This window comes from Peromyscus leucopus, chromosome 12 (genome assembly GCF_004664715.2).
Source record: "Peromyscus leucopus breed LL Stock chromosome 12, UCI_PerLeu_2.1, whole genome shotgun sequence".
NCBI classification, from domain to species: domain Eukaryota; kingdom Metazoa; phylum Chordata; class Mammalia; order Rodentia; family Cricetidae; genus Peromyscus; species Peromyscus leucopus.
In genome coordinates this window covers 11,077,449-11,091,201 of record NC_051073.1, presented here as the reverse complement: position 1 = coordinate 11,091,201, position 13,753 = coordinate 11,077,449, and the positions used below count along the sequence as shown (strand labels likewise).

General features: G+C 42.6%; 1 protein-coding gene across 1 annotated transcript in view; it reads left to right on the top strand.

Annotated features, from left to right (window-relative positions):
• Positions 1 to 795: 795 nt before the first annotated feature.
• Positions 796 to 13,753, top strand: part of Map3k7cl (MAP3K7 C-terminal like) — a 42,185-nt gene continuing 29,227 nt past the window's right edge. Inside the window, exons 1-2 of the mRNA XM_028875947.2 lie at positions 796 to 1,111; positions 3,729 to 3,837. Of these exons, the coding sequence (XP_028731780.1) occupies positions 3,768 to 3,837 (70 nt within the window). The 5' untranslated portion in view covers positions 796 to 1,111; positions 3,729 to 3,767. The remainder of the gene's footprint in view (positions 1,112 to 3,728; positions 3,838 to 13,753) is intronic.

The window sequence follows — 13,753 nt, the reverse complement described above, 5'->3', positions numbered from 1 at the left end:
CCCACTAGAAGTGAAGAAGTATCATTCTTCTACATAAGTACTTTACCATTTGTTTTGGGATGTGGACCATGGGGATAGATGCACAGTGATGCACCATTGTTGAAGTCTGCGGCTCTCTAATGACATAAGAGATGATCATCTTTCATAGGTTTACTTGTTTACCTTTGCTGATGATACATCTGTTCAGAACTCTTGTCTTCCCTTTCTGGACTTGGTTGTTTTCCTATTGTTCAGTTTTAAGATTTCCTTGAATACTTTGAATTCCCATGTGCATTTTGTAAATATTTTCTTTCAGTTTGTGGCTTGCCTTGCATTCTGTTAATATTATTTGTATTTAACTATCTAACCTTAACATCATGGTTCAGTTATTTTTAAATACCCAAGACATCCAAATTTACAATTGTAAAAAAAAAAGTTTGAAGGATCGTCATGTTCCCTGTTCACCATTGACCCCTGTTGTGAATGTCTGCATTTGTAGAATGGATCAAGTCATCAAGCTCAGGCCCGGCTCAACCTCAAACCTCGCCTTCTTAATGGGATCATCACAACTACGATCCAAGAGTCAGCTAGTGGCCTGTCCAAATTGGCTGGGTCTAGCTGAGCTGACATTTTTGCTGACTAGAGTCATGCTATCTTTGCCAGTTTGCTGGAATAGACACAGACACGGATTGGGTCACCACGAAGACATTCCTGTCTTGTGAAGCAAGTCTGTTTATTTTAGGTTTGCCAGGACTAATGAATTAAAACATTTGGACTCTCTACAACTCGCTGTTTATCAATGCTTCTGACAGGAGGAGGGTTTTTCTTTTGCTCTTGCTTTTTCTAGAAACATGACAACATCCTGGCTGTTGGAGTGGCGAGGGAAGGAGAGAGGGGCTGTGCAAGGAAGCGGAACAGGGAGGTCCCGTGGGCTGGGACGCCGGGGTCTGGGGCAGAGCAGGTAGTAGTATGTAGCGTGGACAGCTGTCTCTGCGCCTCAGAGTGTCAGCGGCTGCTATGCAGCAGGTGCAGACTGGTCTCTCGCTGAGTCTTGACTCCACACGCGCAACAACTGGCCAAGGCAGTGGCTGGCCCTGGATTACACAAGCGCGCAGCCTCTCAACCCACTGAGGTAAGGGCAGCAGGTGTGAGACTCAACTGACCGCTCTGAGCACCGGCAACTTCACTAAGGCTCTGTCACAGTGGCCAGGAGAAGGGACCAGCAGCCCGTTTCCCCGGGGAGGTGTGATGAAAAGGCAAGTTCTTAGACGCAGTTATCGACAGGACCTCAGCATCATTCTTTCTGCAGGAGACAGATATTTCCTGTTGTGCTGTCGTCGTCCTTAGCTGTGGCGTTCATCGATTTTATTCCACCAGCTTAAAAGCAGAGCAGAGGTCCGTTGAGTAAACCCCAGGGGTAGATTTCCACCTCACGCGCTTCATTTCTTGACGCAGGAAAGTGTGAAGGGATGCACCTGAAGAGGAGAGAGCTTCCCATCCCTAGAAGTCACGCTCAGGTGGACTGGGTGCTGTAGGATGTCCAGAAGAAAGACTTCTCCTTTCAGCTACAACTTTGGGGGCTTTGGTTGGTTTTATTCAGTTTGAGACGATCTGTGCTATTTCTTCAGAAACAGGTGGCTAAGAGAATAAACTTGATACTAAGCAGAGGAATCTGCACAGAAGTATGCCGGAGGGTTGTTTTTGTAAAAGCAGAAGTCCTGTGTTAAGTCATGGCAAATTCAGGATACCATCCTTCTGTAACTTATAATTCCATGCCATGGTGTGTAGAATGTCTGGTGCTCATAGCTATTTGTAGGGTTAACTTCATGGGCTTAACAGAATTTTAAGTGCCTCATAAATGGTCACTGTGTTTTTAAGCTTCACTGGATGGTTAATATAAGCCTTTTCTCTTTAATATAAGCATATGGTGCCTAGAATGGTTCAAAACGTATGTCTATCTGAATGCACTTGTACAAATGTATGCCTTGAACTTGCCCACATAAGTAATTGTAAAAACAACACTCAGTGTTCTGGAGACTGTTTTTAGACACAGAAAAGCCATGGGAAAGAGTAAAAAAACCTGACCATGAGAAAATGTTCTGCTACAGCGGTTCCCAGGATCCTGCCAAGGATGGCTAAAGACATTATTTATGTTTTGCCATTTTTGGAGACATTTTCCTTAAAATATCATGCAGGTTTTTTGCTTTTCTGCCAACATGAGATGGAGAGGAGAGAGTTTAGGAGAGGCATGACCAAAAATAGAAATGTTAAATATATGTATTTAAATAATAACCATATCATGGGTTTATTATAACATGTTTTTCTAGTCCCACTGAACATGAAATTATCAAATACCTTCCTCAAAGTATAATTGTATTAAATTTTCTTAAGAACAGTTTTTGCTCTTCCATCTTATGCAAAGGATGTTTTCCACTAATTATCTCTAAGTTTACTAACTAGGTAATAATTTAATAGGTAGAGCTAAACACTCATAGGATGTTTTGGGGTTTTTTTGTTTTGTTTTAAAGACAGGGCTTCATGTAGCCCAAGTGGTTTCAAACTCACTATTTAGTAAATATTGCCTTGGATCAGCTGATCCTCCCTCCTCACGCCCCAAGTGTTGGTGATTCTAGGTGTGTGCCCCGTAGACAAGTTTTGTTTTGGTTGTAGCCTGCTGTTAAGAGGTGAAACCTTAGGCATAAATGTTTGATAGATTTCTAGGTCATTAGATAGTTAAGAATGCCATGTTTATACTACAATTGTAAGACGGTTAAAAATGGTTTGGGGCTTACTTTAAATGATTCCATCATATTGATCCTTTACTACTTCCCAAACAAAGCATTGTATTTAATTTAGGCATTATGTGTATGTGTGTTGTGTGTCTACACAGGTGTGCAGGTGTACACATGCATGTAGAAGTCACAGGTCAACCTTTGGAGTCGTTCCTCAGGATCTGTCTTCCTTGTTCTGTGAGATCTGGTCTCTCACTAGTACATGGGGCTTGCAGGCTAGTGGCCCTGGGGGCCCCGAGATCTGCTTGTCTCTGTCTCTCCGTTACTGAGGTCGCCAGTGTGTACCACCATGCCTCTCCGTTTTATACAAGGATTGAAATCTGGTCCTTCTGCTTGCGTGGTAGGCACTTCACCAGTGGATTCATCTCCCCATCCCCTAACTCAACTTTTAAGCATGGAAAAGTAGCTAAGTCTGAAGCTATCTGAAAGTCTATTAAAACTGTATCTTTTTTTTAAAAAAAAGTATTTATTTTTATTTTATGCACATTGGTGTTTTGCTATGGGTGTTGGGTCCCCTGGCACTGGAATTACACACAGTTGTGAGCTGCCATATGGGTGCTAGGAATTGAACCCAGGTCCTCTGGAAGAGCAGTCAGTACTCTTAATCCCTGAGCCATCTTTCCAGCCCCCAACACTGTATCTTTTTTATATTGTCCTCATTAAAAAAAAAAAAAAAAGCAATATAGGTGACCCTCAAAGCCAGGATTAAACTGATCAATGGGAAGGGATATTGAAAAATACCAAGCAGAGATTTTTAAAACCATATTTCATTCATCCTCAATGACTATTACCAAAGTAATTTTTGTAGAAGCCAGAAAAAAAAATTAAAAACGGACTAGGTATTTACAACATGGGAAAAGGCAACTTACTAGCTTTCCCTTCTAATTACTGAGGGTCTCTGGGGTGTGGAAGTACGATGCCGGGTAAAGTGACAATGGCTGTCTCTTGTCCTTACAGCTGGAAGACCCAGGAGAAGGCCGGGCCTCAGGTGCCCACATGATCAGCACAGCCAGGGTGCCTGCAGATAAGCCGGTGCGCATCGCGTTCAGCCTCAGTGATGCCCCAGGTACACTTGGCTTCAGAGGAAAGAAGGGCTGCTTCCCACACTTGCAGAACCTTCACTGTGTTTCGTGATTCCCGCGGAGAGTGTTTCCAATTGCATGTTTGCACGACCCGATGATGAGAAGCGTAGGCTATTCCACCACACACGGTTAGACTGCAGCTTCCAGAAACGCCTCTGGCAGTTCCCCCCACCACTTCGGTTGGGTTGCTTTAACTTCTCCTTCCCCGTTTTAGCTTTCTTTTAGGATAAGAACCATAGAGATGGAACCGTTTCTAAGGATAGAAAACGGCGTCATGGTCAAAATGGCAGGAGGAAATGGTTATTAAGAGCTGGCAGTTGGTTAGATAATATAAAAATATCACTGTCCCCATTCCAGCCAGTGTGTGTGTGTGTGTGTGTGTGTGTGTGTGTGTGTGTGTGTGTGTGTGTGTGATGTTAGCTTCTCACTGGTGTTCCCACACTTCCGGCTAAATAAACAGGCTTCACCAGGAATGATGAATGGGACAGGTGAGGAGGGGCCTCTCTAAATAGCAAGGTCTGAGGTGAGCCTGCCGTATTTAGAGCCTTTCCTCATGGCTCCCCTCAGTGACCTCTTAACACACATATGGAATTGCACCACCCTTGAACAAGGGGCTCAAGCGGTGGGAGGTCACGATGGCTGCGGGAGGAAGGTCTGGTTTAGAGCATCAGCGTTGCTCAAGCTTAGTGCCATCTGTTAAAATCACCTGCTCAGACATTACCATGTCAACTTCAGGTCTTTTGAGAACCAAGTCTTGTTTTTCTTTCTCTCTCTGTAATGTCCACAGAGGAGTGATGTTTTAAAAATGAGCGTTTCAGGGCTGGGGTGAGGGCTCAGCCAGTAAAGTGCTTGCCATGTAAACATAAGGAGTCCAGTTCCCTAGAAGCCTTGTGAGCAGGCTGGGCATGGTGGTGCACATTTGGTGCACACTTGTCAATCCAGCACTTGGGCGGTAGAAACAGAAGCATCCCTGGGCTCTCCGGCCCAGCCTCGTCAGTGAGTTCCAGCTCGTAAAGTGAGTTCCAGGATAGTAAGAGACCTGCGAAAAGAACAAGGTGGGTGGTATTTGAACAATGTTGTCCTCTGGCCTGGACACACACACACACACACACACACACACACACACAATTTATGTGTGAAAAGGGGCAGAATCATTCTAAAATAATGTAAAGTAAGAAATTTGGCTCTGGAAATTCTGGCCTGACACAGCCATATGCTGGGTGATTATATAGCTATTCATCACCCTAAACTTTCCCATCCTGTGGTCACCAATGGAGCATGTATTAGAGTATGAAGAGATGAAACCTTGACTCTTTATTGTGTGTTTTTCTGACAGTCTCCCATGACCTGTTTTCATGTACTGTCTCTCCCACTCAAGGGTTATTCCGTAAGACACTGGTCAGGAGAAACCTTCACAAGAGGAAGATCCACTCCAACATAGAAATAAACACTGCATTCTGATTCTATTTGCACTAGGAACTAACTGATCTTGGTTATTTGTGTTAATTTAAACAATCATACAATGTAGCTGTGGGGCGTTTACCCACCACCCCCACAGCTTCCCAGAGTTTTCTTGAGTGCGAGCAGCAGGAAATATTAGATAGAAGATTATAGCGGAGAATCTTGCGAGATAAACAGATAGAAAATAAAGATAGCTCTAGAGGCTGAACCTATTCCAACGGCCCGACTGTCTCTGCCAGGTTTATAAGACGCCAAGGGTGAGCAAAAGACCTCCCCCAGCACAGCAAGTGCAGACCATCTCAACACCTGCATCAGCCGTGCCTGATCATCCTCTATTCGAACCTGCTGGTAAAGCCACGAGGAACCCCAGAACGGGCTCCCACATGTAGCCATGAGCATTCTGTATCTACAGGGTGGAATTCTGAGGCCTCAAGACCACATTGTTAGTTAAATAATGGAGTTATGGTCCAAATACAAGTCCTTAGACTTACAAGTCTAAGTCCCTTCATTACGTCTTGTTACTTCTCGAAAAAGTACAAGAAAATTCCTTCCAGTTTTTAATGCTCTTCATAGCTCCAAATTTCAAGAAATGGCCTGTATACAGTGAGTAGTCGTCAAGACACACACATGCAATTTTATAATCCAAGAAGAAAGGAAGTGTCTAATTTCCCTTTTACTTATGTACAACAGAATATGTCCCATTATAATAAAAAGATTTACAAAGAAATTTTCAGTCCATAAATCTTGCTTTGCCAAGTAAAATGTACCATACCAGAAATGAGCCACAGAGAGGTGAGTCTCATCCTTGGGCTGAGTGAATAAACTCTTCTTTGAAGTCCGAAATGGTAACTTGAGATTTGTTTGGCATTGTCTTTGAGTGCTCTTGATCTTAGCTGAGAGTTCTTGAACATTTTTAATCAATACATTTAAATTTACATTTTCAGTCTCTTTTTTAATTTTAAATGTTTTCAAAATGTCCATTTTTGAAATTCATGTTTCTTAATAGAGCTCTTTTACACTTTAAGTAATTCTTACCTTCTACTTCCACAAAAAGATGCTTAGGAAGGCTTATATGAGGCAGAGGCAGAGGCAGAGGCAGAGGCAGAGGCAGAGGCAGAGAGCAGAGGCAGAGGCAGAGGCAGAGGCAGAGGCAGAGGCAGAGGCAGAGGCAGAGGCAGAGAGCCAGAGCAGGCAGAGGCAGAGAGGCAGAGGCAGAGGCAGAGGCAGAGGCAGAGGCAGAGGCAGAGGCAGAGGCAGAGGCAGAGGCAGAGGCAGAGGCAGAGGCAGGAGGATCTCTAAGTTCAAGGCCAGCCTGATCTAAAGAGAGAGTTCCAGGATAGCCAGGGCTACACAGATAAACCCTGTCTTGGAAAAACAAAACAAAACAATAAGAAAAGAATCTACCATGATTTATTATTTTAGCCTTATGACCAATGTGTTTCAATTTGTCTAGGAAGGATGACTGACTATTGATTCTAAGGCAGAGGGTAGTTCTGTGTTTCTCAACCTTGTCTGATTATATCACTTGAGAGCATCCATCAAGAACACATGCCTAGAAAAACCAAAACCAAAACAGAAAGACATGAAATTGTGAGGGAGATTGGTTGGGGGCACTAGGAGGACTTGGAGGGAAGTAATATTGGATGGGTGTGCTCAAGATACATTGTATACATGTGTGAAATCATGAAAGAATAAATAAAAATATCAAGGAAAAAGAACACACGTATAAAGGTACTGCTCCTAGTATGCTGTTCTTAGAGACTCGCTACTTCTCTGTAAGGAAGAAGAAAGTCCTCTTATCTGTTTATACACACCAGACATGCAACATTTCAAGAGTCACTCAGAGGCCAAGGACTTGGGACTTTTCCATGCATACCAAGTTGTCAGTTCACCAAAGGATGCTTTGCAGCTATTTGGGACACTCCCTCTGAATTCTCGAATAAGGAGTGTGTGGAGTGTCCCACAGGCACACAGTAACATTTGCCATCATGCAAGCTACACATGCCTTTTGAATTCCAGTGTGTGTATTCTGTGGGCCACATATTTAGGAAGGAAAAAAAAAAGCAAAGGGAAATATCCTACTCTTTAATAGCAAATGGGGGAAGGAAGCTGGCCTTTGGAGGAGCGATTCCTCACTGTTGGATTTACTATTGATGAACAAGCAGAGGCAAAGGGAACGGGAGACATCGTCACTTGTGAATAGTGATATTTGTTTCTCTTCTCGAAGATCCTTTATTCTTTGACAATCTTATACTTGTATACAATGTATCTTGATCACATCCACTCATTTCTTTTACTTATGTGTGTGTGTATGTGCCGCACTGAGACGAGAAGTGGGCACTGGGTCTCTTACAGCCAGAACCACAGACATTTTCAGGACCCAGCGTGGGGGTGGGGGTGATGGGATGAGAGCTCTGGTCCTCATGACTGCACAGCAGGTGCTCAAAACAGTGCTCCATCCCTTGGGCCCCCAAGAAGTCACTTCTTGTGGGACGAATATCGTTAGGACTTCATTAATTTTAGAATTTTCAGCATGAAAATTTAACATAGAAGTCTAGTTTTGAAGCTAGAGAAGGTTGACCTGGGGCTCATCTTCATCATTATTAGCACGGTCTGGGATAAGCTACCTATTCAGCCTTGTCGGAATTCAGTTTTCCCTCAGTGGCATAGGAAGGTAAGAGTGAAATGCCACCTTATAGGAAAAGTTTTTAGCAAAGTGCTTGACACAAATGAAATATTCAAGTTGTCCCCATCATTACGGTAACTGATTGTGGAATAGTAAGACAAATATAAACTGCTAGAGATCGTGTGCTCCATGGACGTTCCACACTGCTCCCTGATGCCAAGATATACTTCACAGTGTAGCTGCCTGCTGTTGTTTGGGGGATTAGTAATCCAGTGAGTGGCTTGTGCTATATTGTTTGAGTACAGAAGCAGGATTTCGGGAGAAATATGTGGAGTCAATCACCTCTTCCAGGCCACTGTCAGAGCCCTTCCCTAAATGATACTTAGATAATTGCCCTGGAGGCAGCTATCTCTGCCTTCAATAAGCTCAATATTATATCCAAACCAGGAAGTCCAAAATGTTAACTTCCTAAATGAGGCCCTCCACTGAAATAGTTTTCACAATAGCAAATGTGCCGAAAAGAAATATGAAACCTCCTTCTTGAGTTGTTGTGAGAATCACAGGCTCCTTTCTAATGGGGGAGAACTTAGAATGGGACAGATGTTAGGATTTCCTTTAATTACAGAGTTTTCTTTATCTTTAGCTGAGTTAACAAGGGTGGCATACTCCCATATATATTTAGACTTTCCATCCCACTCTCTCTCTCCAAGGATACTGGCATCAGCCTAGACTAGGAGCTGTTAATATTTTGTTTAAAAAGGTTAGGTTGTTAGAATTTTCACACAAGACTTATTTTTACCAAACCCAGGATCCACTATATCAGAGTCACTAAAAGTATGTGTTTTCATCTCAAAAATCCAATGTTTCGTCTAGCGGAGGGAATTCCACAGACTAGCTGAAGCAGCTGTCGCCATAGGCACTCTGTCATAGGGCAGTGGCTCTCCTGGTCAGGCGCACTTGACTGTCAGACGGACTGTTTCAGATGTCCCTGCCATTATCTCCTCCCACCAACCTTTCCTACTTTGGATAATACATCTTTCTCTCTCCTTAGGGCCCAGATGTTTCTAGTACTTTCTCTTCTCCTCACTCTAATCCCTTTTCTCCAGGAAGACTAACCACAGTGAACATTGAGACTTATTTTTTAATCACGAGTCTGTTCATCAATTGTTTTACCTAGTCACTTAATAGAGAGCAAGAGGAAAGTTCTGCTAGAATTCTGGATGCTTGGTAAACCCAGGAAGGACAGAGGCACCAAGACAATCATTTTTAACGTTAGAGACCCCGCATTTATGAAATCAATAATACAATATCTATAGCCGCTTGGAGTTCATTATTATCAATGAAAATACTTTGAGATGCAATCAGATTTTATTTATTTTGGTTAGAATCTGTTGCTTAAGTTTTCAAAGAAAGGCTATAAAGGAAGTGGATGTTTATGGAGTACATTATTGTTTGTTTTTTGGGGGCCCGCCACCCAGTTCCCAAATCACACACCGAGGCTTATTCTTACTTATAAATGCTCTGCCTTAGTTTGGCTTGTTTCTTAGAAGTTTTTCTTTTTGCTTTCCTTTGTGGACCTGGAGTTACAGACACTTGTGAACTGCCATGTGGGTGCTGGGAATTGAACCCAGGTCCTCTGGAAGAACAGCCACTGCTCTTAACCACTGAGCCATCTCTCTGGCCCTGAAATTCTTCTTCTTTTTTTGTTTTGTTTTTTATTTCTTTTTTCTGAGATGCGGTTTTCTTTGTGTAGCCCTGGAGCTACTTCTGTAGACTAGAGCTGGCCTTGAACTCACAGAGATCTGCCTGTCTCTGCTTCCTGAGTGCTGGGATTAAAACATTCACCTCCACCACCCCTTTGCCAGTTTTTCTTAACTTAAACTTAACCTGCCGGTCTTTGCCTCTGGGCTTTTCTATTCTCCTACTTCTGTAAATCTTACTCTTACTCCATAGCTTGCTGTGTAGCTGGGTGGCCGGCCCCTGGTGTCCTCCTCCTTCTCTGGCTACTTCCTTCCTTCTTATATTTTTGGTTGTGAGCCTAGCCGTTAACGCCCAAGCCATTTCTCCAGCCCTCCTTCCTTCTTTCGTCTCAGATTTCTCCTTCTATATAGTCTCTCTGCCTGCCAGCCCTGCCTATCCTTTCTCCTGCCTCGCTATTGGCTGTTCAACTCTTTATTAGACCATCAGGTGTTTTAGACAGGCACAGTAACACAGCTTCACAGAGTTAAACAAGTGCAACATAAACAAAAGTAACACACCTTAAAATAATATTCTGCAACAGTATGTAAAATCTGTACTTGTTTCATACCATTAACAAGGCCTCAGGAGACTTTGTAACCGTTTGTACCAATGCTGCCTAAAGGAACCCAGCCAGCAATTAATAAATAGGGTGCTTCAAAGCCAGGTCCTGGGTGTTTTTGTATCACTCCCCAGTCAGAAGTAGGCACATACAATGAGAGGAACTCATGAGCTGCTGCATGGTTGTGCAGACCTACAGAACTCAAGAGACAGAAGCAGGAAGATTTCCACAAGTTCCAGGAAAGCTCAAGTTATATAATAAAGACCCTGTCTTTTTTAAATGCATGAATGTTCCTGCCAGCAAATAGCTCCCCAGTAGTCACAGGGAGAAGGGAGGAGGATATTTCTGGTATGCTGTTGGAAGTAGGAGGAAAAAGAGAAGTGAAAATGTATTTGGTGGGATACTGAGTAATAAGTGTCCTCTTCTGGAAGTTTCTGAGGTCCTTGATTCCAGACCCCTGAAAACACCAAATTCTGCAGATGCTCAAGCCTTTTACAGAAAGTGGTATAGTGTTTACATGGCCTATGCGCATCTTCCCATATTTCATTTCTGGATAACTTTACCGAATACAGTGTGGAGGCTGTGTAAATACCTGCCATCTTTGATTATTACTTAGGAAATAGCAACTTGTCAATGCAGACATAATTCTTTTTCTCCCATATTTTCAGTCTGTGACTGGCTGAACTTACAGGTATGGAACTTACACATACACACACACACATATATATGTATGTATATATATACATACACATACACACATATATATGTATACACACACACACACATATATAGCGGGCCAGCTGTGTGTAACACTTGATGCTTGACGCCTTTGGATACCTGAATACCAACCATCTGAGTAAGATCATGTTTTGATTATCATCAGAACATTCTGAGAGAAAAAGGAAAAATGGGGGAATTAGGAAAATGTCAGAGATAATAATAGGGAATAGAGGAATGCTTCTAAGAAACAGAAAATTTGCTGTAAGCTGCATCAAGTCCTTCTCTGCAAAGAAACAGCATTGGTTTATTCATGTGCGGTGGCAGAGGTGATAGGGTGCTTGTTAATGATAAAGAACCAACAGGGACTGGATGTGCTACCAGCTTTCTCTCTTTACCAGGTCATTATTCTCACCCTATCCATCTCTCTGGTGGTGCTTTTAGTCCCATGGCTCTGAAAATCCAGCACACATTACAGAATTCACATAGAACGTTTACTAATCAGGAAGCAAAATTTTCAAAAGTATTTTGAGGTAGCTTAAAACTGTGGTGCTCTTATAAGAGCTGGGGTATCTATTTTTAAAAAGGTTTTGTTGCTGTTGATGGTGATGATGTATTAGAAATATGTGGGCCATCTTCATTTTAAATAAAACAACTTAAAGAACTTTTCCATGCGAGTTCAGCTTTTCAGATAACATTTCATGAAAGAAGTGTTTGCTTTGGGGGGGGGAGGATGAAGGAGAGATACTTCTTCAATTCAAGTTTAGATGAAGAAAGTAAATCATAAGAGCCGAGGTGCTGGCTACACCTGGGAAGTCCCCTCAACTGTCAGGGGAAAAGTAAGTAAGCCAAGACAGTGACCTTGGCCCACATACATTCTCTTTTGCTTTAGATGAGAACGTCCTCAACCCTACATATGTGCACGGACACCTGTGCACACATACATCTGCCCCATTTCCACACCTTGGTTGGGTTTATAAAGGGAAGGAATGGAAAAGAAAATCAATTATATCAAGAACTCATCCTTGTTAATGATTATTTCCTATATGTGAAGCTTCAGGCTAAGTGATTGACATGTGTATTTCTTCATTAATAACAAGTCTCTGAAACAAATTACTCTGCCCATTTGCAGAAAGAAAACCATCTCTCAAAGAAATCATACCAGCTATTCACATCCCAACCAATATTCACGATCACACAGACTATTCACCTCATACCCATTATTCATCTTCACACAGACTATTCACATCACACCCATTATTTACATCACACCCACTATTCACCTTCACCCGCTAAGGTAGACCTGCAGTTCACATACAGACCCCCACTATTCACCTTCCCCCGCTAAGGTAGACCTGCAGTTCACATACAGACCCCACTATTCACCTTCCCCAGCTAATGTGGACTTACAGTTCACATACAGACCTGTGCTGTTGTGTTCCCTGGTCGTATGCTAGGCAGTTAGGAGCTCTTATAGGCAAACAGTTTTCAGGAAAATTTGGGCATGACCTTCAGACCTGAAGCCATTGTCTAGGTTACTTGCCCCTTGAGTATCACCTTATCCTTGCTGGCCTGCAGAACAGCCTCCAGGTCACCAGCATTCGGAAGTTATTCTGCAGGTCATACCAGCTGCACCCTGCCTAGGTGTGTAGCACAAGACAAAAATGTGGGACGCATTACTCAAATACTCTCAAGAAAAATCAAGACACCACGGGAAAAATGATAAAACAAATGCAGCTCATCTGGTCTTATGACTCTTAGTGGCTGCACAGATCATAGCTATATGAAGCCATTCTGACTGACAAAAATAGTATTTATTTATTTGTATATATTTTTTTTAATTTTTGAGACAGAGCCCTTTTATGTCTTTGGCTATCCTGGAACTCATTATATAGACTAGGCTGGCATCAAAGTAACAGAAATCAAGCTGCCTCTTTGTGCCACCACACCCAGAATTTTTTTATATTTTATATTTTTATTTATTTTATGTATATAGATATTTTGCCTGCATATATATATCTGTGCATCATGTGTATTCCGAGTGCCAGGGAAGCGCAGAAGAGGGCTCTGGGTCTCCTGGCACTAGAATTGTTCCTGGAACTAGCGTTATAGGTGTCTGAGAACCACCATGTAGGTACTGGGAACTGAATTCAGGTCCTCTGCAAAAGCAGCCAGTGCTCTTAACTACTGAGCCATCTCCTTAGTCCCAGTCTTTTCTTTTTGGTGTATACGTATGGTATGGTATGAGTGCTGTGTTGTTGTTTTGTGTGTGTGTGTGTGTGTGTATGTGTGTGGTGTATAAATGCTAATTCAGGTGTGTGCAGATATGCACTTGGGCGTACATGTATGCATGTGTGAGTGCAGAGGACAGCTATAGATACCAAGTATTTCTCTCTACTGCTTTCCACATTTATTTATTTAGTTACTCATTTATTTATTTACTTATTTACTTATTTACTTTGGTGTTTGACAGGGCTTTTCTGTGTAGCACTGGAACTCACTCTGTAGACCATGCTGGCCTTGACCTTGGAGATCCACCTGGCTCTGCCTCCCTAGAGCTGGCATTAAAGGCATTCACCACCACCACCTGGTCTACCTTTATTCTTTTAGGCAGGGTTTCTCATTGAACCTGAAATTCATTAATTCCCAGATACCCAGGTTACAGGCACGGAGCCATACTGCCTAGCCCTTCACATGAGTTCTGGAGATCAAACTTAGACTCTTGTGCCTGTACAACTAGTAATGTACCAGCTGTGCTATCTCCTTAGCCCACAAAGTAGAGTTCTTCAGAGGACTG